The sequence below is a fragment of the Dendrobates tinctorius genome, unplaced genomic scaffold (genome assembly GCF_039654945.1).
Source record: "Dendrobates tinctorius isolate UK_male_01 unplaced genomic scaffold, ASM3965494v1 ptg000069l, whole genome shotgun sequence".
Taxonomy (NCBI): Eukaryota; Metazoa; Chordata; class Amphibia; order Anura; family Dendrobatidae; genus Dendrobates; species Dendrobates tinctorius.
The window spans coordinates 24,340,972-24,368,031 of record NW_027361737.1 but is presented as its reverse complement, the minus strand read 5'-3'; the positions used below and the strand labels follow the sequence as shown (position 1 = coordinate 24,368,031).

General features: G+C 43.5%; 1 protein-coding gene across 5 annotated transcripts in view; it reads right to left on the bottom strand.

Moving 5' to 3' along the window:
- The window catches only part of KIF1A (kinesin family member 1A), a 233,028-nt gene that overhangs the window by 114,202 nt on the left and 91,766 nt on the right, over window positions 1-27,060 (bottom strand). For 3 of the 5 annotated variants that reach the window (XM_073581223.1, XM_073581221.1, XM_073581222.1), the window contains exons 8-16: window positions 24,536-24,613; window positions 23,948-24,013; window positions 23,422-23,439; window positions 22,735-22,810; window positions 20,257-20,335; window positions 10,094-10,236; window positions 7,855-7,988; window positions 4,130-4,209; window positions 3,886-3,961 (exon numbers count right to left, since the gene is read on the bottom strand). In XM_073581223.1, coding sequence (XP_073437324.1) covers window positions 3,886-3,961; window positions 4,130-4,209; window positions 7,855-7,988; window positions 10,094-10,236; window positions 20,257-20,335; window positions 22,735-22,810; window positions 23,422-23,439; window positions 23,948-24,013; window positions 24,536-24,613 — 750 coding nt within the window. Of the gene's footprint in view, window positions 1-3,885; window positions 3,962-4,129; window positions 4,210-7,854; window positions 8,055-10,093; window positions 10,237-20,256; window positions 20,336-22,734; window positions 22,811-23,421; window positions 23,440-23,947; window positions 24,014-24,535; window positions 24,614-27,060 lie in introns of all 5 variants that reach the window. The other 2 variants (XM_073581219.1, XM_073581220.1) reach the window with 1 other exon arrangement.

The following is a 27,060-nucleotide window of genomic DNA, read 5'->3' as shown; positions in this document are numbered from 1 at the left end:
ATTTTATTCTAATATACATTTTCTAGGTGCGAAAGATGTAAAGGACAGACAGAATAAAGTGAGCATGTACAATGGGTTTTCACAGTGTTTCTGGCTAGTTAGTAGCTCGCTGTGAAGAAATACAAACTGTAAATTATTAAAATATTAGTGACAAGAATTACCGTAAGTTTTCTATGACTGGGAATCAGACACTCTGTGTTAACAATTCTTTTTCATGTGGCTAAATAGAAATTAAAGACAAATCAGCAAATAACCTGTTCTATATTGATTAAGGCCCTCCTTAAAAGGTTTTCCATTACTATCTGACCCCGATTCATACAGAATATCATCAAAAAGTTAATTTATTTCAGTTCTTTAATACAAAAAGTGAAACTCATATATTCTATAGAGTCATTACACACAGAGTGATCTATTTCACGTGTTTATTTCTGTTAATGTTGATGATTATGGCTTACAGTCATTGAAAACCCAAAAGTCATTATCTCAGTAAATTAGAATAATTAACAAAAAACACCTGCAGAGGCTTCCTAAGTGTTTAAAAAGGTCCCTTAGTCTGTTTCAGTAGGCTCCACAATCATGGGGAAGACTGCTGACTTGACAGGTGTCCAGAAGACAGTCATTGACACACTCCACAAGGAAAGTAAATTTTGCATTTCATTTGGAAATCAAGATCCCAGAGTCTGGAGATGCAAATGGAGCCCTGACCAAGTACTGAGTGCATTTACTGAGCATACATTTCAGTAGGCCAACATTTCGGATTTTAAAATCATTTTTCAAGCTGGTGTTATAAAGTATTCTAATTTACTGAGATAATGACTTTTGGGTTTTCATTGGCTGTAAGCCATATTCATCAACATTAACAGAAGTAAACACGTGAAATAGATCACTCTGTTTGTAGTGACTCTATCTAATATGAGTTTCACTTTTTTGTGTTGAAGAACTGAAATAAATTAACTTTTTGATGATATTCTAATTTTGTGTGAAGCACATACATGTATGTTCTAGCTCTTCAATAATCGCTTTCCCATTGTTATTTTCCCGTTACTGCCAGAGGAAAAAATTTGAAAAAAATAACAAATAAGGTTAATCCTATCAGGTGGATAAAGTCAGAATAAGACTCATCTATCTAAACACATCATTGGTAAATTGGTGGTAAAATGCTGCTATGTGTAGATGTATAGGCCAATAAACAACCATGATATCACAAAATACTCTACATGCATTTGCTCATTTCTTTCATGTTGTCAACTACAACAGACTTCCATAATACAACCACTCAATCTGTTTTACCAAAAAGTGTTTTTTCCAATTTGGTCTTCCACGCATGCAGGCTAATTACAAACTGATCCTACCATTCAGTGCCTGGAAAAATTTTAATCAACCTCAATATAAAGGGAATTAAAGCAATTCCGCAACATAAATACAATTTTCTGGGACATGGATGACACTTTGCGCGGATAAATACCTGCATACAAATGATAGCCTGCTTTTACTATACCGCCTCTGATTTTAATATGTTCTGTTGGTACATCATCATGTCTCATCAAGATGACCCCAGTCCATATGGTCTATCTGGAGTCGTATAGACATCATTGAGAGGGGTTCCCCTGTTTGGCACAACCTTTATGTGGCTAACATGAGAAACCCAAAGATATAATAAATATAAAAATTAACTTTTATTAAGTAGATTAAAAGAACTAACAACAACAAACAGACCGAAAAACAAAAAAGGGTGCACACTAGATTACCCTATGGATATATTGCCTAACCTATTGCCTGCCTAACAGTGGAGGCTGGCACCCTAAAGATATAGACACAAACGGCGCCCCCCACACTTCAGTGGCTGACTCTAGCTGCCCTAAAAAAGACAGAGGGAAATTCACATGGTGGTGTTCTTTCAAGAATATAAATTCCAATCAAGTAATGGAAAATCCTATCTCTGGAGCCACATCATCTTACTCATCCTCCTCTTTTTTACTGCAGAATGCACGCACAAGGTAGTACCTGAGACCAAAGACCAACTAAACAAGGGCCAAATCATCAATCTGTCTTCATATGTCCTCTCTAGACAGGAATATAATGTCCTCAAGAGGGGTCTGAAGTTTGTCCCAACAAACTTATTCAGTTGCTTTGGGTGGTTTAAAGATTTCAATTTATTTTATAGGAAATTAAAATGGAAAAAAATGTAGTCCTTTTAATCTACTTAATAAAAGATACTTTTTATATTTACCATATTTTTGGGTTTCTTATGTTAACCACTATTATATAGTACCCATAGAATTCTAATTTACCAAAACCTTTATGTGCACACGAAAACTCTCAGCACGGGCAAGGAAGCATTAATCAGAGAGGCAGCACAGAGACCAAAGATAACCCTGAGTTTTCAGTTTGCCAAAAGACATGTGTAAGACTCCCCAAATACATACAGTAGAGGAAGTTGATGTGTTCAGATGAGATCAAAATTGAACTTTTTGGCCAGCAAGGTAAATGCTAACTATGGCGCCGATTCAACACTGCTCATCACCCCAAGAACACCATCCCCACAGAGCGAAATCATGCGGTGGGGATGTTTTTCAGCAGCAGGGACAGTGAAAATGGTCCAAGTCGAGGGGAAGATGGATGATGCAAAGTACACAGATATTCTTGGGCAAAGCCTATTTAAGTCTCTGTGATTTGAGAATGGGACAGAGGTTCATCTTCTAACCAGACTACAAGCCAAAGTATACTGCTAAAGCAACACTCGAGTGGTTTAAGGGGAAACGTGTAAATGTTCTGGAGTTGCCTAGTCAAAACCCAGATCTTAATCCAATTGAGAATCTGTGGTCAGACTTCAAGATTGCTGTTCAGCTGAGGAAACCATCTAACTTGGAGGAACTGGAGCAGTTTTGTTTTGAGGAATGAGCAAAAGTCCCAGTGGCAAGATGTGGAAAGCTCATAGGGACTTATCCAAAGCAACTTATAGCTATAATTGACGCAAAAGGAGGATGTACAAAGTACAATTATTTTGTCCTATTTGTTGTTTGCTTCACAAAAAAAGAAAACCAAATGTTCACAGTTGTAGGCATGTTCTTAACATGAATTGATGCAACCCCTAAAAAACAGTTAAATTCCAAGTTGTGAGGTACCAAAATGCAAAAATTGCCAAGGGGTCTGAAAACTTTTGCAATCCATTGTATCTCCTAAAGCTACATGTGGTCTATCCTGATACATGTTTGGAAGGGTCATACCCATTCTACCACATTCCATTGTCAGGCAGTGTACACTAGGCTTGGTAACAGTGTTCGCTAGCTGCCAGTGTTATCGTTTTTCATTGGTATTGTTATTGTAGGGGTTCACTCTCTCAGGTAGCTGCTTGGAACATGAAGAGTTGTTTCATATCACACATGGAATAGTGCTTTTTTTCCACTGGTTGTACAGTACCAAAAACAAAACCATAAAACATAACATCCCTAGCCTTGTCCAGGCACTATTTAAACAATATAAACCCTGGCTACTCTTACACAACTGATCTAGTCTCAGTTCGGTCACACAAAACAGCTGTCGTAGAAAGCAACCACTGATGCTTGCATTTTGGTGCACACGGCCTGTGCTGTCTCTTTTCAGAGAAATTCTGGCTTGTCTATCTCTTTAACGCCAATACAATCCATTCTGCTCAACTTCCCCCAGCTGACTGACAACAGTCAAACATGTCCTGGTTCTAGAAATAGCTATCCAAGTGCAACTAATGAGGACCTGGGGTGCTAGGATTTAACCCTAGCGTACCTGGCTTTGTTACATTATGTATACAATTGCATGTATAGATATGATAAAATGTATATACTGCATTAAACAAGGTCAAATAGAAACAATGGCGTCAATAAGTGTCACAAACATTCCTACATTTACCTTTTTAGGTGAAAATACTCCAAGCGTTCCTCCATCTTCTCTCATGGCCACCCCCATCTCTGCTAATAAAGCTTCTCTGTATGAACAAGAAGACAAACATCAGACTATGGGCATTGTGCAGCCATATATACAGGTCTCGTCTGTACAGAATAATCATAATTTTATTAGGAAATATGAACGGACATGTCTGTGAATACGTATGGGGTCATTATCTAAAGTGCTTCATGGTCAATTTGTCAATTACCTATCCATACGTATAGCCTCAGTGCGCCGCAGCTTCTCCTCCCATGTCTCATTTAGCTCAGCAATGATTTTCTCGGTTTCCTGATTTATGAGAATAAAAGACACTGAAATAATACACTTTCGCTGTGTACAATATTAGTCAATTTAAAATGTATGTCAGTATAAAGCAATGACATAAATGAAAAGGGTTCCAGTAGGATCTTCATTGACATCACATGGTGGGCTGATCATAGAATGTATGTGAACATGTTAGAATTAGATCATATTGTCACTAAAGTAATAAAATAGAAGTACTCGTCACATTTATGGCAAAATTGATGCACCGGACTATTAAAGAAGCATTCCTTTCAAAGTTTTAACCTCTTAATATATTGCAATCATCATATTATATGGAACTATCTACTTACAATTGCTTATTTTGCCTTTCTACCCAGCTAATTCTTCTCTTTTCTCCACACAGAAACAGGAAGTCTCTTTTCCCTGCATAAATCATCCCCCTCTTCCTGACCCAGCTGCTCCCTCCTCCCTCCTGCCGGTGACTTTTGCAGTGACTTATGATCCATGCAAGGAAAATTGAATTAACTGGGAAAAAAGGCAAAATGAGCAATTGTAAGTACACTGTGCTATATAATATGATGACTGCAATATATTAAGAGTATACAAATTTTCATGGGAGGAGGAGTGCTTCTTTAAATTCATTGTATCAATTATTATGTCAGATATGGCTTAAACACATGGTCCTTATTTGAACAGAATTTTGTTTTCTTCAATTTAAATAAATACTAAGTTCTGTTCACGTTTTCTGAAACAGAGGTCCAAATCCTCTGTATATCAATAAGGATAAATTGCACTACTTGCTGTCTATAAGGATAGGTGCACACAAAAGTTTTCTCTTCATTCGATAAAAACAGTATGATTTTTCTGATAATTGGTGATGAGCGAGTTTGCGCGTTACTCAACATTTCCGAGCATGCTCGGGAGTCTTCTGAGTTGTTTAGGTGTGCTCGGAGATTTATTTTGTGTCTCCGCAGCTGCATGATTTGCGGCTGCCAGACAGCCTGAATACATGTGGGGATTTCCTAACAAACAGGCATTCCACACATGTATTCAGGCTGTCTAGCAGCCGCAAATCATACAGCTGCGGCGACACAAACTAAATCTCCGAGCACCCCTAAACAACTCAGAGGACACCCGAGCATGCTCGGAAATGTCGTGTAAGGCCGGGGTCACACTGGCGAGGAATACGGGAGAGTGAGAGGCGCAAAAAGCACGCATTAGACACGGACCAATGATTCTCTATGGGGTCCCTCGCACCAGCCGTATATTTCTCCTCAGTATCCTACGCTCCGTGCCACTCGCAGCATGCTGCGATTGTCAGCGTACTACGCCCTTAATACGCCAATGCAAGTCTATGGGTGCGCAAAAAATACAGATTACACACGGACCACACATGTGACTTGCGAGAAATACGCACCAGGTGTCTTTTAGCAAAGCCGGCAATTCAGTGCGCTATACAGTAAACTCACACTGACAGTTTTAATAAAGAAATGAAAGAATATACACACATAGAATACACATATATATATATGCATTCTATGTGTGTATATCTATTCTTTCATTTCTTTATTAAAACTGTCATAGGGCTCCATTATATGTCCATTTTGCAAGCCTGCGAGAAAATCTCTCCATACGGATGCCATACGGATTACATACGGATGCTGACATGCGCAAAATACGCGACCACACCTTCATTACGGATGACATACGGATCACTGTTTAGGGGTCTGTCATCCGTATTACGCATTTAAAATACTGACCGCATTTTGCGCAGGTTAGTGTGACTCCAGCCTAAAGAGCAAACTCGCTCATCACTAATGATAATCTGATCAGAGTTTGATCAGATTAGGGTCAGTTCTCAGAGGAGAAAAAGTTTATCCACCTTCTCCTTATGTCAATTTGTGAAAATCGGTCCTAAACTTATGTAATCCGAGTGTCCAATGTTTTCCACGGACCCATAGCTTTGCCAATTTTAATCCAACACTCGGCTCAAGATTGGACATGCCACCAATTTTGTCCTCAGACCGCTTAATCCGAGGAGAAAATCAAACATGTGAACAGCCCCATAGAATTTAAGGAAGAGTGCTGTCCATGAAAATCACAGATAGCACTCATCCAATATAATCAGTAGGGTGCACGAGCTCTATCTGTCATTAACTAGAACCTGACATGTTGAAATTGGGATCTGTTCTGCTGGCAGGATGTTATAGAGCAGGAGGAGATGATCAGATTGATTGACATTTTTATGGGAAAAGATTCTGTAATTTTAATTATTGAAATCCTTAGTGTTTATCTGCTCAGGGGTCCAGTAGGGGGTCATCACTCAATGACTGACTGCCTTCCCTGTAAAACTGTGCGTGCAGAGGTAGCTGTCAATTACTCAGTAGGACCGCCCACTGGACTCATACACAGACAAGCACCGGGGATTTCAATTAATAAAATATAAGTTACACTGAACCTTTTCCAGCAAACCTATATTATATATCATTCTGCTCAGCTTCTCCTTCTTTATACTATGCTGCTCACAGATCTGACTGTATGTACAATGTGACAGGTTCTCTTTAAAGGAAGCATGAGAGCTTACTACAAATCCCGTATCCGATATACAATACAGTGAAAAATAAAAGCTCTAACTATTGGCAGCTACAGGCAGAAAGAATATATTTATGTATGCCTACGTAGGAAATGTATTTCAATCAGATATAATAACTGCAGAGGCAAAAAAGCGCAAAATAGTATTATCTGGTAACCAAGAGCATGAAAGGTGCACTCACCTGATAGGGTTGTGAGAGCCACAACTCCTATATACGCATGTAAAGCTGGCTGCTGCATTACCACCAATGAGATACAGTAGATGCAATAGATGATAATCTAATAAAATAAATCTTACCAAATCAGACAAGGTGATTTTCTGGATTTGTTTTCTCATTTTGACTCTCATTGTTGTGGTGTACCTATCATGTCAATTACAGGCCTCTCTGATCTTTTTAAGTGGGAGAACTTGCACAATCGGTAGCTGACTAAATACTTTTTCCCCCCACTGTACAGTGGTTCAAAGACCGCACTGCCGAAGGTCCAAAAGTATGATCACACACACAGACGAAGAATGAATGCGGTTTATTTCGTCAAAGCGTTTCAAGGTTTTCAAACCTCTTCATCAGGACAAAACTACAATTGTGGTTTTGTCCTGATGAAGGGGTTGGAAAACCTTGAAACGTGTTGATGAAATAAACCACATTCATTCTTCATCTGTGTGTGTGATCATACTTTTTGACCTTCGGCAGCGTGGACTCTAAACCAATCTATACGTAGGAAATTTGTATCATTGTATTATAAAAAAAATTGGCTATGATAGCTACGACAGGCATCAGAAAAGTCCTGAAGAGATACATAATATTTTAAATATTGATAACTGCAATGTTATTTTTGATGTACGTGTCCGTCCACCATTTCCTTTCAGCAAACTCTACATTTTAAAAACGCAAATACAATAGATTATTGTGAAAAACTTGTAAAACCCTAGAAAGGCTGCAATTTACATCACAACCACTTGCCACATATAGATACATATAGCATAAATATCTCCTAACAGAGTATCCATTCATCTCTGGAAATGTCAAGTCAAGAGGAAAGGTAAGGAAGGACACATCTGTATAGCAGGTTGCATACCTTGAGTCTCTCAATAGCCTCTTCACTTCCAGGTGTGAATGCAAGACGTTCATGTAGGCTGCAGACAGATGCAGCTCGACTGGACAAACCAGACATAGAAGATGAAGGACTCATACCCGTTAGGGCATTCACCGCTGTGAAGAGATTGTCAGGAGGATGACGAGTGTGTAGTACATTGGCGTTATCCACAGGACACACATCTATAAAGAGCAGAAGCCAGAGAGAGGGGGGACACCGATCCAGAAGGACACGGGGAAGGTGCAGAAGAGAAGGGGCACAGATGGTGCAATGTAATGTACAAAACAGTAGAAGTGATAAGATATAGTGATACAAGATGAGATGAACAATAGGAAAAACATAGGATAGTTAGAGAAAAGGAAGGCAAATGTTAAAAAAGGAAAGGTCATGTTGTACAAAATAGATATGTGAAAATGCAGTAAGAATCAAAGCAGGTGAAAAATACATTGTAGTTCAAGGTATGGGGCAACATAGAAATAAACAAAAGGTGCGCAGAAAAGTGAGGATTTAGGAAAGTTTGTCAAAGTGGAAGGATTCAGGACAAGCAGGGAAGCGAGAAAAGAAATCTTTGTTTGGATGTTGTTGATACATCATGTGAGAGGAGACAAGGAACCACAAATATAATGTATCATGTGATACATCACACGCCTCACCAGTGTGCACAATGTATCATATTATATTTGCATTTCAGAATTACAGATTAAATAAAAATGGTAAATTTGTATATTAGGATGAACCTCCACCTACTGTACTAGAAGAACTGGGAAGCCCTGTTCCAGGGAACCTACGTTTTTTTTATGGTATTTGTACCCTCCTCTGTCTGCGCTCAGCCAAGAGCTGTGCGCTCCTGTCTCCTGAGGTGTGCGCTCCTGTCTCCTGAGGTGTGTGATCCTGTCTCCTGAGCTGTGCGCTCCTGTCTCCTAAGCTGTGCGCTCCTGTCTCCTGAGCTCTGCACTTCTTTCTCCTGAGCTCCTGTCTGCTGAGCTGTGCACTCCTGTCTGCTGAGCTGTGCACTCCTGTCTGCTATACAGCTCAGCAGACAGGAGTGCACAGCTCAGCAGACAGAAGCCTGCTGAGCTGTACGTTTCTGTCTTCTGAGCTGTGCGCTCCTGTCTGCTGAGCTGTGCGCTTCTGTCTCCTGAGCTGTGCATTCCTGCCTGCTGAGCTGTGCGCTTCTGTCTCCTGAGCTGTGCGATCCTGTCTCCTGAGCTGAGCGCTCCTGTCTCCTGAGCTGTGCATTCCTGCCTGCTGAGCTGTGCGCTCCTGTCTCCTGAGCCGTTTGAGTTTTCTGGAGTGAGAGGGCCTCAGAACTGGGACCCCCACCGATCTGCTTGTAATTATAAAGGGAATGTAATATGCAAAACAATACAAAGTTTACTCTCTAAAGACTGTTGACACCTTTGACTTGAAGAAATGATTTTCTTCATATCTTGATAATTATCTTTAGTTAATTAAATTGTATTAAGTTTCAGTCTGCAATCTTTATTCCTTCATGCTTTTTCAAACCCCCTTTATACAGTATGAAGTTCAAAGCCTGATCAAGGCACACCTAATTTCTCCTATGGGAGTTCACTTTCCTTTAATACATGCTGTATTTGAGTTCTGTGTGTTTTCAGGGTGCTCATGCCTTGCTTTCTTGTATTGACACTTAACACTGCATTTTTCCTATCTCCATAAGCTTTCCTCCTTATCTATAGCATGTTTCATCGGTGCTATACAAAACTGTAATTTCTCCCCTCTCTACTACAAATCTGTACAGCTCCCTTCTCCTTCTATCAAGGGAGCAGAGAGCAGAGCGACCGGTCAGGAGCAGGAGTCCTGTTAGACTGTTTTTTGGGAAGATCACTCAGCTAAATGAAGTACAAAAAAATATTGACATGGAAGCCAATGGGGCCACTATTGTACCTCTCATATGAAGGCTTACTGAGGTTTTCTCCCCTAGTAGTATTATTAGATATCTTTATATGGCAGGGGACAGCCAGAGCTGTGGTACTGAGCCTGATGTGTTGTACAGAGCCATGTGTACAAGCCCATAAAATAAATCATCATCGCCCTAAGAACAATTTGACTACTCCCCAAAAGCATGAGAACCTGAGTGTACATTATATACAATTTTGTACTTTTTCAAATTCTTCTTATTTGTCAGCGCATATAAGGAAAACACATGAGGAAACCTCAAGTACGCAGGGGTGTATGGTGATGGTAATGATGGACCACTCACTGTCAATAATGTCAGATAGCCCCTGGGCTCCTAGCAGATCTCTCAGACGTGCCACCTCATCCTTCAGCTCACGGATCAGACGATTATTTGGATCTTCATTGATGACAGCATTGCATCGGATCTGTTTGGCACGGTCAGCATATCTGCAAGAGCATACAACATCTGTTATAGACCATTCACGGTAACCAACAACAGCCAAAATAGCAGAACAGAAATTGTGACATTTCATGAATTCCTGAGCTTACAAAGGAAATAAATTAAACTGCAATTTATGATTCGTGATTAGTCTTTTAAAGGTCTTATGACTTTTCCCCTGTAGATCATGTCAGGGGAGATAAGGATCAGCAGTTTGCATTAATGCTTGACCCCTTTATTGTTCAGGAGATAAGCCACTTCCAGAACTGCACCAGAAGAGAGTATAAAGAGGGCCTATGGCCACCTTAAAGGGGTTGTCCAGGACTTTAATATTGTGACACTTAGCACCCCTGTTGATCAGTTGTTCCCTGTGTCGGCAGTTGCTGGAACTGCTCAGTTATGGAGAGGCACAGCTCGTTGATGGAATAGTGCCCGCGGCTGGGTACTTCGCATACACCCCTATTGATTTGAATAGGCGGTGGATGTGCTGTTCCTAGGTCATCGATTTATCTCTTGGATTAAACTCGTATACGCCGTTCCTCAGGCTTAGATTCAGATTAATGGCCTCATGCAGGATTCTTTTTCCCTGTAGAGGAATACAAGACAGGGGTGCCCCCTTTCCCCGTTGCTAATCGCCTTCACTATAGAACCATTGGCTGCAGCGATCCTCCTTTCAACGGGGGATCCAAGGTTTCTTATATGGGGATCACCGTGAAAAAATTGCATTATACGCTGATGATGTCCTTCTTTTTATCGACAACTGACCAACTTCACTGTCAACAGGCATAGAAATTATTATCAAATATGGAGAGTTGTCCGGACTTTCTGTCAACTGGAGCAAATCGGTACTTATGACATTAGGAAAGAAACTGCCCGAATGAGATGGTAGCTGCAAGATAGAATAGAATAGTCCACTCATCTAAATATCTAGGAGTAACGGTGAGTGAAAATATATTGGATAGGAAAAGGATACACCCGAAGTTGCAGACCAAACAGAAACAGACCTAAAAGTTAGCTTTTATTATGTACCTCTACAAAAGTTTATTATATAAAAAACGCACATATATTGGTGAGTGGATCAGACATAGGTGCTAAATGTTCAAAAATCAGGTCAAAATATAATAATTTGTGGAAAGAGTCTAGGGGAACAGATACTTCCCTACCTGGCAGCGGAGTTTGGCACCCTAGGGGGAAAACGTTATGGTTCCCCAGCTCAATGTAGGCCAACCGTGTCTGACCCTAAAAAGGAAATCCCTCACCAAGCCGTCACCAACACCCATAATGTGCTTACCATAAGTGCTTTATGATAATGAGCCTGACTGCAGATATATTATGTAGGTGACAATGCTATACCTAAACAAGAATTATATTGTTTTATGCTCATTATTTCAGAGTATGATGGATGGTAAACAGACTGTGTCTTTATTGATTGTCTTTACTATCTTAATAACCATGTATAAATATAAGGGGACAATACAAATATCTCTCTGAGGATCTGTTTATAGCAAGGAAGGTGACGGTCACAAGGGGGCATTCTCTGCGTCTGGAGGAGAGAAGGTTTTTCCACCAACATAGAAGAGGATTCTTTACTGTTAGGGCAGTGAGAATCCGGAATTCCTTGCCTGAGGAGGTGGTGATGGCGAATTCAGTTGAGGGGTTCAAGAGAGGCCTGGATGTCTTCCTGGAGCGTAACAATATTGTATCTTAAGGGCCTGTCACACTAAGAGATATCGCTAGCAATATCGCTATAACGTAACTGGTTTTTGTGACGTTATAGTGATATTGCTAGTGATATCGCTATGTCTGATACTTACCTCCGACCGCTCCCCCACTCGTTATCGCTGATCATGCGAGAACGTCCTGGACCGTTTCTCGTCATCAGCTTCCTGCTGTGGAGACGAGCGACGCGTGGACGCGGGCGGGAGAACGTCAGGATCGCCTTGTCTGACAGGTAAGTAGCGACCCCCAATGTTGCTGGTGAGATCTGCCTGTGTCGCAGCTCTCTAGCGACCACTTAGCGATGCACCAGCGATCCTGACCGCGTCATATCGCTGGTCGGGATCGCTGGTGCATCGCTAAGTGTGACAGTACAGTTATTAGGTTCTTTAGAAGGACGCAGATCTGGGGATTTATTCCGATGGAATATAGGCTGTGTGACGACTCCTGGAATGGACCCTCTGGGTCGTGACACCCACCCTCCCAGGGCGAGCTGACCTAGTGAAGACCACCCCCTATACAGGGAGTGTCAGGGGCAAGCCCCAGGGGGTGAGGCACCACGACTGCTGGCACCAGGCGGCCGGCTCACAGGAGACACGAGTGGGTGAATGTGTCTGCAGGAACGTGTAAAGCGTGGACACGGGAACACGTGGTATACAGAGACTTCGTTCGTCTGGGTATGAGTGAAGCAGGATGCGTGCAAGGAGCACGTCAGAGCACTGAGTCAGGCAGCAGGTGTGCCAGGAGGTGTAACAGAGTACAGGAGCAGAGCGTGTGCCAGGAGGCACAACCGAGTATAAGACAGAGTACAGGGTCAGAGCATGTGCCAGGAGGCACAACCGAGTACGAGACAGAGCACAGGGTCAGAGCATGTGCCAGGAGGCACAAAGTACAAAGCAGAGTGCAGATTCAGAGCGTGTGCCAAGAGGCACAACAGAGTGCAAGGCAGGGGACCTGAATACAGCACACAGCCAGGCAGGGATACGGCAGACCAAGCCAGGAAGCACAACAATAATCAGGCACCTCCCCTATGGGGAGGTCGTCTGATATAGCACATGACTACTACTGGTTCCGGGTCAGGACCTAGCCAGAAAGCACATGACCACTACAGGTTCCGGGTCAGGGCCTCCATTACCATAGAGAGGACCGAGCCCTATACAGCACTGACAGGAGCGCGCAAGCGCAAACGTGACATGTAGGAGGAGACCCGGGGACGAGAGCTGTGCATGCGCATCCGACGGGACCCCCGGAGTGACCGCGGCTCCGGAAGAGATGACGTCGGGACCGAGGTCCCGCCCCCAGGTGAGCACGGCGTGACAGTACCCCCTCCTTTACGTCCCCTCTTTCTAAAACTGGAGAGGAGCTTAGACAAAATCTGGGGTGCGTGGATATTCTCCCTGGGTTCCCATGACCTCTCCTCGGGGCCAAAACCCTTCCAATCGACCAAGAACATGGTTCTCCCTCTTACCTTCTTCATGGCCAAAATGTCATTCACCTCAAACTCATCCCCCAAGCCAACAGGCTGGGGTGCGTGGCCAGGAGAAGGATGAAATCAGTTAAGAACCACAGGTTTTAGGAGAGACACATGGAAGGAATTGGGAATACGGAGTGAAGGAGACAGCTTCAATTTGTAAGCAACATCATTAATCCGCCTGAGGACCTCAAAAAGACCAATGTAACGGGGACCCAGTTTGTAAGATGGTACCTTAAGGCGGACGTATTTGGTGGAGAGCCACACCTTGTCACCAGGGAGAAATGGAGGAACGTCCAGGCGCCTCTTGTCAGCGTGTAATTTCATTCTGTCCCGTGCTTTCTCGAGAGCGGTTTTGGTCTCCTGCCATACCCAGGAGAACTCCACAGACAGAGAATCGGCAGCAGGTACCCCCGAGACAGGAAGTACCGGTAGAGGCACATGGGGATGCTGTCCAAAGACGATGAAGAAAGGAGACTTGGTAGACGATTCACTGGAGTGATTATTGTAGGCGAACTCAGCCCAAGGAAGTAGACCGACCCAGTCATTCTGATGAGCATTAGAAAAATGCCGGAGGTAGGATGTAAGAATCTGGTTGGTACGTTCCACCTGCCCATTGGTTTGGGGGTGATAGGTGGAAGAGAAATCCAATGACACTTTCATGAGTCCGCATAGAGCTCTCCAGAACTGGGAGGTGAATTGGACCCCTCTGTCTGACACGATGTGCTGGGGGAAGCCGTGAATCCTGAAGATATGGGAAATTAAGATCTTCGCCAAGTCAGGAGCAGAGGGTAGTCCAGGAAGAGGAATGAAGTGGGCCATCTTTGAAAATTGGTCTACAACCACCAAGACCACAGTACAGCCGGAAGAACAAGGCAGATCTGTAATGAAATCCATGGCTATGTGCTGCCATGGAGCCGACGGAACGGGAAGCGGGAACAGAAGACCGGAGGGTGGTTGTCTGGGTATCTTGTTCTGGGCACAGGACGGGCAAGATGCTACAAAGTCTTTAACATCCTGGGAGAGTGAAGGCCACCAATAATGGCGAGAGATTAGGTCCAAAGTCTTTTTGACACCAACGTGGCCGGCAATCTTGGACGAATGTCCCCAATTTAGCACTCGTTTTCGGTTATTCTCAGCCACAAAGGTTCTTCCCGGAGGTAACGTGGTTAACTTGACAGGAGCCACAGTAATTACTTTGGATATATCAATGATATGAGAGGGTTCTTCCTCTGCATCAGACGACAGGAATGATATTGACAACGCATCCGCTCTAACGTTCTTATCGCCGGGCCGAAAATGTAGCTCAAAGTCAAAGCGGGCGAAGAATAGGGACCACCTGGCTTGCCGAGGATTGAGCCTCTGTGCGGACTGGATGTACGCCAGGTTCTTATGGTCCGTGAAGATCTTGAATGGATGTATGGCACCTTCCAGTAAGTATCTCCACTCCTCCAAGGCCAACTTAATGGCCAATAGCTCTTTGTCGCCAATGGAGTAGTTCTGCTCAGTGGAGGAAAATACTTTAGAAAAGAAGCCACAGGTGACAAAACGTCCAGAAGAGGATTTCTGCAGAAGGACTGCGCCAGCCCCGTAGAGGATGCGTCCACCTCGAGAGTGAAAGGTCTACTAACCTCAGGTCGGTGAAGCGCCGGAGCAGCGGCAAAGGCTTGTTTCAATGACTGGAAGGCCTTTTCAGCCTCAGAGGGCCAAGCCTTTGGGTTAGCTCCCTTGCAGATAAGGGACGAGATGGGGCGAACCAATGAGGAGAAATGAGGAACGAACTGTCGGTAGTAGTTCGCAAAACCAAGGAAGCGTTGGATTGCCTTCACCCCATGGGGCTGTGGCCAATCGAGGACGGCGGACACCTTTGCCGGATCCATGCGTAGACCTGATTCTGAGATAATGTACCCCAAGAATGGCCGGGACGTTTGCTCGAAGGCACATTTCTCGAGCTTGGCATAAAGGCGGTTCTCCCTCAGGCGCTGGAGGACTTGACGCACGTTCTTTCGGTGGGCGGAGAGGTCTGGAGAAAAAACGAGGATGTCATCCAGATAGACTACCACGCAGGAGTACAGCATATCCCGGAAGACGTCATTCACGAACTCCTGGAACACCGCTGGGGCATTGCAGAGGCCGAAGGGCATGACCAAGTACTCGTAGTGACTGTCTCTGGTGTTAAAGGCGGTCTTCCACTCATCCCCGGAACGAATGCGGATCAAGTTGTAGGCCCCATGAAGATCCAGTTTGGTGAAAATTCGAGCTCCTCTAAGTCGGTCAAAGAGCTCTGGGATCAATGGCAATGGGTACTTGTTCTTGACCGTGATATCGTTCAGGCCTCGGTAGTCTATGCAAGGACGGAGGGAGCCGTCCTTCTTTTTTACAAAGAAAAATCCCGCTCCCGTGGGCGAGGAGGACTTACGGATAAAACCTCTCGCAAGGTTCTCCTGGATATAGTCAGACATAGCTTGGGTCTCGGCAGGGGATAGTGGGTATATCCTACCCCTGGGTGGCGTAGAACCAGGAATGAGGTAAATCGGACAGTCATATGGCCGATGGAGGGGCAGAGTCTCGGCCTCCTTCTTGTCGAAGACATCTGCAAAGGACCAGTAAGCCGACGGCAGACATGTAGGTGCCGGGGATGGACCGGCAGAGTTCATCGGACGGACGGGCAACAGGCACTTCTCCTGACAGAACGGTCCCCACCGGAGTATCTCTCCCGACCGCCAGTCCAGGGTTGGCTCAAGAGTCCGTAGCCAAGGGAGGCCTAGAAGAAGCGTGTGAGACATGGTAGACAAGACGAGGAAGGAGATCTTCTCCAGGTGCAGGGCTCCGATCTGCAGCTCGATCTCTTCGGTGGCCTGGGTAACGGTCTCCTGCACGGATGTACCATTGACGGAAACAATCGACCGAGGAGTCTCCAGGGATCTGACAGGAATCCGGTATTTTTTAACCGCCTCGAGTGTGATAAAATTCCCCTCTGCGCCAGAATCCAGAAAAGCCTCCTCAGAATAACGCTTGGCACCAAGATTCAATAATACGGACACGAGCAGGGGGGGGAGAGGAATCACGTACACCTAGGGAGGCCTCTCCTATCAACCCTAGGCGGAGAAGTTTCCCGGCATCATGGAGCAGGAATGGAAGAGGTGAGAGGAGCTCCTCTCTCTGGCTAATTCACGGGCACGTTCCTGAAACCGCAGGTCAATGTGTGTCGCCAGAGAGATCAGATCCTCTAAAGAGGTGGGAGTATCCCGACCTGCCAGTACGTCTTTGATCCGACTGGACAGGCCACGCCTAAAGATCCCTATGAAAGCCTCGTTGTTCCAACCGAGTTCGGAGGCCAAGGTACAAAAACGAATGGCATACTGTCCCACTGGTAGCGTACCCTGATGGAGGTTAAAGAGGGACTCGGTGATAGAGGCCAGCCGACCCGGCTCGTCGAACACCTTGCGGAAGGTGTCCAAAAAGATGGAAAGCTGAGAGACGAGTGGGTCATTGCGCTCCCAGAGGGGGTTCACCCATGCTAACGCCTCCCCCTCTAAATGTGAAACAATAAAGGCAATTTGGGCGCGCTCAGTGGGATAGTGCTGCGGCAAAAGCTCAAAATGTAACCGGCATTGGTTCAGAAATCCTCGACAAAACTTAGGGTCCCCGCTATATCGGGGTGGCTTGCCGAGGCGCGGCATCGGGTGCGGGACCGAGGACTGGGCAGAAACGGATTGTATGGCCGACAAACGGGACTCCATGGATTTCAAAAAGGCCATAATCCTGGTCTGACTCTCCCGTAGGAACACCAGTTCTTTTTGGATGGAGGTGGTGGTACCAGCGGGGTCCATGGCCTGATTATACTGTGACGACTCCTGGAGTGGACCCTCTGGATCGTGACACCAACCCTCCCAGGGCGAGCTGACCTAGTGAACACCACCCCCTATACAGGTAGTGTCAGGGGCAAGCCCCAGGGGGTGAGGCACCACAACTGCTGGCACCAGGCGGCCGGCTCACAGGAGACACGAGTGGGTGAATGTGTCTGCAGGAACGTGTAAAGCGTGGACACGGGAACACGTGGTATACAGAGACTTCGTTCGTCCGGGTGTGAGTGAAGCAGGATGCGTGCAAGGAGCACGGCAGAGCACTGAGTCAGGCAGCAGGTGTGCCAGGAGGTGTAACAAAGTACAGGAGCAGAGCGTGTGCCAGGAGGCACAACCGAGTATGAGACAGAGTACAGGGTCAGAGCATGTGCAAGGAGGCACAACCGAGTACGAGACAGAGCACAGGGTCAGAGCATGTGCCAGGAGGCACAAAGTACAAAGCAGAGTGCAGATTCAGAGCGTGTGCCAAGAGGCACAACAGAGTGCAAGGCAGGGGACCTGAATACAGCGCACAGCCAGGCAGGGACACGGCAGACCAAGCCAGGAAGCACAACAATAATCAGGCACCTCCCCTAGGGGGAGGTCGTCTGATATAGCACATGACTACTACTGGTTCCGGGTCAGGACCTAGCCAGAAAGCACATGACCACTACAGGTTCCGGGTCAGGGCCTCCATTACCATAGAGAGGACCGAGCCCTATACAGCACTGACAGGAGCACGCAAGCGCAAACGTGACATGTAGGAGGAGACCCGGGGACGAGAGCTGCGCGTGCGCACCCGACGGGACCCCCGGAGTGACCGCGGCTCCGGAAGAGATGACGTCGGGACCGAGGTCCCGCCCCCAGGTGAGTATGGCGTGACAGGCTGAACTGTATGGACAAATGTCTTTTTCGGCCTTGCTAACTATGTTACTATGTTACTATGTTAATAGATGTCTACATATTTTATACATGCAATAGACTTCTAATGAGTCAAAAAAACTCCGATCATATAGAATTTCAATTCGCCAAAAACCTGCAATCCAAAACCTCTAAAGAGAATATAAATGACATCCCAGATCGGGTATTAAACCATAGATGTCTCTAAGGCAGATAGATATACTGTATGTGTAACACCAAATGATTGGCTAGGGACACATCATCCCTCAATATCACCATAGCCATATACTTGTGTCACTATCAGTGAGCATAGCAGACTGGTTCAGCAACAGATGTTAGGAGTTTTAATAAACCCCTCATTTACATATACATATACACATGATATCACTTAGCTTAGAAAGATGCTGCATCCCATCCTGACACGTTTCCCCCTTTTTAGTGGAGTTAGGGGTTCATCAGGGGATTCAAGAGTGAGGGGCTCCAGTCAGTTCCCAATCACTCTGACCATATGTATAGATTTCTGCCAGCGTGTGGCAACCTTGAGTTGCCCTCTTACCTCACCAGAGTGATTCAGGACACCTTAGTCATAAGAAATTTAGTGGAAGCCTTGCGTGACTTATAGGAATTCATAAAATGTGGTCTAAAGCTAAACTAACAGGAAGGACTAGTGGGGTACTCCAAATACTCGTCCATTTGGAACAATTCTAATTATTCTGAATTCGATAAACTAGACGTTTTTAAGCTTTGATAAAACAGAGGACTGACGACTAATTCAGATTGATCAATTTAAAGCCTTTCAGAAACTTCAGGAGGAGTTAGACATTCCAAACAAATGCTTTAACAGTATTCACAATTGAGGCATGCCTTCACGCTACAGAATAAAAAAACTCCATTCATACAAATTACGGCAGCTGCATTCCTAGATAATATACCTAAAGAGGGCTTAATTACAAATGTCTGCTGGAACTGGTCCTTAAAAAGAGAAGCTGCACCCTTAACTCTAAATGGGAACAAGACATGGCTTCTAATTAGTGAAGATAAGTTGGATAATATCCTTCAGATGGTCCCCAGTTTGTCAATGAGTGAAGTACAAAGACTTTCACAATATTACATGATTCATAGAGTTCGGCAGTGCTACATCTAATTACCCAGGTATCTGAATGCAGCATCCCCTCAGATCCTATTGCACAGTATGTTTACTGGGCTATATTGGTGATCTACAAGTTGAGGAGGTTCATTAGATTTCTATTCTAGGACTGCTTTACCTAGCAAGGAAATTAAATGTCCTTCACTGGAAGTATGAAGCTTCCTCTACCATACAGGAGTTCAACCCTAAAATTAACTGTATGCTTCATCAGGAAAAGTTTGTATTTCAAAAGAGGTGTACCCCACTTAAATTTGAGAAGCTATGTGCACCATGATGGGAATCCCACGGCTTGGCTCCTCTAACTCTGGCTTGGTCAAGAATATTACAATCTCCAATTACCAACTAGGCGACTCCCAAAATAAACAGTTTTACATATATAATTGCTTTAAAGCTTGTATCCCAGGCTAAATTTACACCAAATTCCCTGGGAAAACTCAAGTTTCAGATGGAGACTGAGGGTTCGCTCATGGAGGGTTGTAGACCCAGAGATGGCGGGTACAATCTGGTACTATAGCTGTAAGTTGTATATGTGTTGGACCTTGCGAACGAATAGGATGTATTCACTTGACAATGACATTTTTGCTTCTTTGTATAATGAGAGTTGGAAACGGAAAAAGTAAATGGACGATCCTCTGGACAAATCAACCAAGAAGAAGATGATCAAACCTTTGGAATTAACCGGGACTTCGTTTTGCTGGACACCTATTCGGGTCTGAGTATGAGGCAGGAGGGGTTAGTAGGACATAGGCTATCTGATGCTATGTTTGTACTTTTTTGTTTAAAAACGTTAAATAAAAATTATCTAAGTTTAATAAAAGATAGGCCATCAGTGTTAAAGTCACAGACAACCCCTTTAAAAGCAGCATCTTACACTAAGTAGCTTCACTGTTTGTTCAGTTCCTCTGTCATGCATCAGCTTTACAGGTGAATAAAAGACAAAACATCTCACCGCAGGGTGCTAAGGGTCTCGTCATAGTTAATATCTGCAGGGCTCAGAGCAGCGACCATGGCAGTGCGTGAGTTTCCACCTGAAGTACACAATCAAAAAGAAGTTTAATTGCTTTGATTTTCAAGAAACACATCACATTTCCAAAACACTATTTTTGGGCCTCATCTATCCAAACTGTCTAAGAAAAAAATTTTGTGTTAGTTGCCCATAGCAACCAATCACAGCTCAGCTTTCATTTTTAAACCGCTATGGTAAAAAGAAATCTATGCAGTGATTGGTTGAAATGGGCAACTTACACACTCTCTTTTGGACGGTTTTGTTAAATTTGTCCCAATAATGAAAGCCAGATAGACTGTTGTGTAACTGATCTGTCCTCCACATGAATTCTGTTTCTTTGTTCTCTGTAATGTAGACATGGAATAGCAAAACACAGTTGATTTCATCTGCTGCGTTAAACCTTCTAAAACCTCCGTATTCACTTCCATCTTGCAAGTCTCAATTAATGGTATAAGTTCATTTCATCTTACTGTGTCTGTTCCCAAATGATGTAAAGTTATCTCACTTGCTCAAAAGACTTGATGGTCCATGTTGACCTGCAAGCTTGTTTGTTCATCTTTGCATATTATTGCCTCCTGCTGTCTTAAGTCGGTTGATTAATTGTAACGTGTTAAAATGAGACCTAGACCTAAGTACAAACCTTCCTATACATTTAGACCTAGGTAAGGGCTCTTTGTGCAAGTGGGCATTTGTGAAGATTTGTTTGTAGTGCCAGGCAATTAAACATGGCAAGACCTTCAAACAAACTTGTTCACTTTTGCTACAAAATGTATATACCACATCTATTTGTATCATTCATGCTCTAGCTGTTGCATTATTTCAAATTCATCGCCCTTTCACACACTTTGTACATGTAATAACCTGCAGGAACGCGGGAAGCAGTCATGCACGTGGAGGCAGAGCAAGGGTTAAACAGGTTTATTTACAGAGGGATGTGCTCCACGCAGGGAGTGAGAGATTGTAGGGTTCCAATGGTGGCACCGGCAACAGCGGCACGGGTCATCTCGTCGCAGACTCTGACAGCCGGGAATCCAACAGTGGCACCAACAACAGCGGCACATGCAGGCTCTCAAGTCTCTGTCCACGATAAAGAAACAACCTCCGGGGAAAATAACAGGATGCTGGTCGGTGAGCGGGGGTCCTGTTCTCACCACTCTTAGTCACAAGTCCACACTCAGAATGTGTCACCACAGGGACAGTGCCACACTCCTGGATCAGTCCAGCTACTACTCTCAGGGGCTCAGATCTGTCACTGTGCACGCCGGCCTGCACGCACGCACTAGCGACTGTCTCAGACTTGTCAAGGGAGTCTCCTCCGGTGACGGAGGCTGGCGGGTCTATGTTTACACAGAGGGCGCTCACCGCATACTGTCGGTCTATCTCTGTCCTCAGCAGGAGGTCTCTTTTGAGCATACAGTCACTCTTGGGCAGAGCACTCAATGTCTCCTAGTGTACGGCACCTGGCTTAGCTACGCACACTCCGCTCTGCTGGCACAGCTCCGCACACTCCTCTCTGCTGGTACAGCTCCGCACACTCTGCTCTGCTGACACAGATAATTCCCCCAGCACCACAGCTCCTATTCCGGGTAGCAGCAGCATGTCCTGTCACAGGGCCAGCACTCTCTGGAGGGGGAAGCAAAGCGCACTCTCCTCTGCGCGCTGCACTTACTTGGGGCCAACTCCTGCTGCAGCGCGTGCTTTTTCTTCTTATCTCCCTTTGTCAGCGTGCTCTCTTGGCTCTCCCCTTCTGTCAGCAAGAAACTCCGCCTCTCGTCTAATTCCCTCCTGCAGCAGGGCAAGGTCCGCCTTCCTCAGGTTTCCCCCCAGAAACAGAGGATGCAGCCTTTTCAGTTCCAGACCAGGCATGCAGGTACCCACGGTCCGGTCCACCTCCCTACATTCCTCCTCTCTTTGAACTCGCCATTCCAGGGGCGAGGTTTCTTCATACTCCAGGATGCTCACTTGAGGGCCTACAGCTGCCCACAATTTTCATAATTCCTCCTGCCTCTCTGGCACCAGGTTCTTCCAGTAAGGCTGGTTAAAGATACTCCAATCCTCATCTTCATCTTCAACAGCTGCAGAAATTTATACTTCGGATGAACTTGGCTTTGTCGTCTTCTTCTTCTTTTTAGCTTTGCCGCTAACAGACTTTTGAGTAGATAGTTCATCCTTTTCTTTGTCGATATTGGAAACTTTAAGGACTCCTTGCTCAGGTACCTCAGTCTGGGGGCTTAATACAGGTAATTCTTCTCCATAGCTCCCCCTCTCTTTGACAGGAGCATCCTCATCAAAACTAGAATCAGATGGATTAAGACCATGCAGGCCAAGAAAACAAAAATTCTGCTAGGGCATGTAAACTTTTGAGGACAACTGTATCAAAAGAATGGCATGTGTGGTATACAAGTATAATAAATGCATTACCTAAGTTCTCTCTTAGAAGCCATGTGAGTACAGAATCTCGATATGGAATAAAGTCTGTCTTCTTCTTTTTCTTATTCTGCAAAAAATAGGAAGATGGGTTGCAAGGTGGCATTACTATGTTTCGTGCCTACATTCCAACACTAATATACTGTAATGGCATAATGCAAGAGAGATTCAAAAGGCATTTTCATAATAAAGTAAATAACTATTATTACTAACTAAACAAGGTGTCGCATAAAGTGAATTAAGTGAGAAATAACAAAAGTGGAGCACAACAGATCTCTTTTAATATGGTGACATGAGGATAATATGTACAGTGGGGAAAAAAAGTATTTAGTCGGTCAGCAATAGTGCAAGTTCCACCACTTAAAAAGATGAGAGGCGTCTGTAATTTACATCATAGGTAGACCTCAACTATGGGAGACAAACTGAGAAAAAAAAATCCAGAAAATCACATTGTCTGTTTTGTTTTCATTTTATTTGCATATTATGGTGGAAAATAAGTATTTGGTCAGAAACAAAATTTCATCTCAATACTTTGTGATATATCCTTTGTTGGCAATGACAGAGGTAAGTGGTGGAACTTGCACTATTGCTGACTGACTAAATACTTTTTTTCCCCACTGTATGTGTAATTCATAAGACCCTTTAAATTTATGTGTAAATATTAATTATTGAAGATCTTACCTTATTAGTTCCGGAGTCCTGTGAAAAACAAGAGAAATTACATTAGCCATTAGACACTTGTAGCAGTAAATTAAATAGTCATGTAAAAAAAAAATTGTTTGTGTATATACTGTATGTGACATGTTTGTAAGCATTACATAAGTTCACGGTCAACACAACTGCAAATGGTCCAAAGCTTCTGGATCACCAAGCAGATCACAACCTGCAGAAGACCGACCGGAGCGGCAACGAGAACAGATGGCGACTGGTAAGTATAAGACTAGGGCCAGGGAACTTAGATTAGTAGCACCACTCCAGCAGTGAAATAAAACAAAAAAGCTGGCGTGGTGCTTTAATAGGAGGTATGAAAGAACGCAGCTATAAAGAAGGGTTGTCAAAACTGAACAATACAGAAGAAAGCAGGCTGAGAAATGATGTGATATCTTTATATAAATATGTGAAGTGTCTTTATCAAACACAATGCAATAATTAGTGAACCATGGTGACAGAGAGACTCTTGCTGATCCTATTATAAGCACACACTTACCATTTCAGCAAGAGCAGAAATCACTTTCCCCAGGGTGGTGAGAGACTTATTGATGTTTGCACCTTCCTTAAAGTAAAGAAGCGAAAGAAGACCCAGGCGTAAATAAAGTTGTAGATGTAACGCGGCACATATCATAGCCACAAATTAGAAGATTTCACCTCTTGTCTAGATATCCATAAGAGCAGCAAAACCATGTGTTCCAAATCCATATAATGTCACTAAAGTATAGGCGGCACCTCATAGCAGAGGTCTTAATCTGCATTATTTCAACTGCACAAAAGTACCGTATATTCCTAGAAATGTTGAATGTATAAAGGAAAAAAAGTCTCCATTTTACATGGCCGTGTCCAACTATTTTAATGTTGGGAATGATGTAACATAAAATAAAATGATAGCAGTTTAGTTTTTAGAATTTTATGAGGATTAAATACTAAGGGTACCCACAAAATTATTAACACAAAAATGAATCATCTTTCCTATTCAGAAGTCCTAATTTTAAAAGGTTTCCTATATCCTTTAATCCAAAGCCCAGTTTATTTTGTAATTCATACTGAAACTTTTTTTTTAGGAGTAATAGGAGTGCCTCACCTTTAATCTTGTCCCCTTGGCCCCAGTGGAATCTGCTCTTTCGCTTCCTGCAAGGTCCACAAGGCTAATTTTGCTAACCTACCAAGAAGAAGAATGCAATTTTCTCAATTCATATTAGCATAATACAAGATACACCTGACACAACGCTCCTTGGACAGGTAAAGAATATTTATCTGTGTATTATGTGCTGCAAATAAGGTATCTCAGACAATACAGCACTAGAGCTGCCGCCATAATCATGTTTGATTACTGAGACTTTAATATGGGTCTGAAAGTTCAATCTCACTTGCCGCCATCTTCATACATTATGGAACGTAAGAAGACGAGGCTTCTGTAGAATTCAGCACTTTTGTGAGCCAGCAAGAGATGGATGAAGCGAGTTCTGCATAATTTTGTCATTTAGTTTGTAGTCAAGAGGAGGAAAACAGAGATAAAAAGATGTAAGTAAAAAAGAACAGGATGGGGAATAGATTTAGAAACAATACTGTGAAATCAAGTAAACAAGATCACGTGAAAGAAAAACCAAGGGACACCGAAAGATATGGAAAAATATGGGTATTTCAAGTGGGAGGAAAATACTGAGGACAGCATATCAAGACAAGATGGAGTATGGAGAAGAGGCAACTGATGAAAGTAATCATATAGAAAGTTGGAGCTTGAGGTACATCGGAAAGATGACAACTGAAAGAGACAAGGCGAGAAAACAGGAAATACCATGATAGGAAGCGATTTTTCAGGGGGGATTCAGAGCGGACCTGCCTGAAAAAGTCTTTGTCTGCACACACCCCAAAACTGCTTAAGGAGACAAAAAAAAAACTCTTCTAAGCACTCCCCAAAGTTTCCTCAAGTAGTTTCCACTAAAAAACTTGTCATTTTTCACTGGCTCAACAAATCTCTGTGTGCACATACCATACCATAGTCATATGAATATGACTCTTTCAGGTGGGTTATGGAGCACTTAATAAACATTAAATAAAATGAACAAATGCACTACAATGTAAAAACGACCTGCTATGCATATGTTCAGTCGAAAGCTACGGTCACATGTTCAGTATTTGGTGAGTATTTTACCTCAGTATTTGTAAGTCAGAACCAGGAGTGGGTGATAAATCCAGAAGTGGTGACGTGTTTCTATTATACTTTTCCTCTGATTGTTCCATTCCTGGTTTTGGCTTACAAATACTGAGGGAAAAGACTGCCCAAATACTGAACGTGGCCTAACTCTGGAAATTGGATGACATTCACCCATTCAAATCTAAGAGTGCGATAAAAAAAATCAGGTGTCACAACATAGCATCCGATATTTATACAACATACGGTACACACATTGTAATTTTCTAACATAGGAAACTGTAAATGGTCTTATAAATGATTAATAGCTGCTGCTGTAAAAAAAAAAAAAAGGATTGTATAGTGGGGAAAAAAAGTATTTAGTCAGCCACCAATTGTGCAAGTTCTCCCACTTAAAAAGATGAGAGAGGCCTGTAATTGACATCATAGGTAGACCACAACTATGAGAGTCAAAATGAGAAAACATATCCAGAAAATCACCTTGTCTGATTTGGCAAGATTTATTTTGCAAATTATGGTGGAAAATAAGTATTTGGTTATTAACAAAAAGAAAAATAATTATCCTGCGCTCTTAGACAGAATGCGTTAATTAAACACTAAAAATATGTAGGTTAAGTACCCGTTCATTGAAGGTAATAATTGAAGATATTTTGATGGCAGAAAAGGTTGGGTCAGAGATGAACACTGTCAAACTAAAGTAAGAAAAACAGGATAGTCAGTAAAATTGCGGTATATTGGGGCACAGTGTCAGATTTTTTGATATATTGGTGCTCTCTTTAGAAGAATATTTACTTCTCAGGAGGTGCTACTAAGTGTGACTTAATACCTGCAGAATAAGAACATGTATTATAAGGACATATATTATAAAAGCATGTGTATTATAAAAGCAACTAGTAACCCTTTTGATAGTGGATAATCCACATGGAGGAACGCTATAAGTGACAAGGTAAAGAAAGCGTGGTACCGCTAACAAAGTTGCGGACGTGAACTGTGGCCCTGTCAATGACCGGCAATGACAGAGTTCAAAATTTTCTGTAAGTCTTCACAAGGATGGCACACACTGTTGGTGTATGTTGGCCCATTCCTCCATGCATATCTCCTCTAGAGCAGTGATATTTTGGGCCTGTCGCAGGGGAACATGGACTTTCAAATCCCTCCAAAGGTTTTCTATGGGGTTGAGATCTGGAGACTGGCTAGGCCACTCCAGGACCTTCATATGCTTATGAAGCCACTCCTCCGTTGCCCTGGTGGTGTGCTTGGGATTATTATCATGCTGAAAGACCCATCCACGATTCATCTTCAATGCTGATGAAAGGAGGTTTGCACTCAAAATCTCATGATACATGGCCCCACTCATTCTTTCATGTACACGGATCAGTCGTCCTGGTCCCTTTGCAGAGAAACAGCCCCAAAGCATGATGTTGTCACCCACATGCTTCACAGTAGGTATGGTG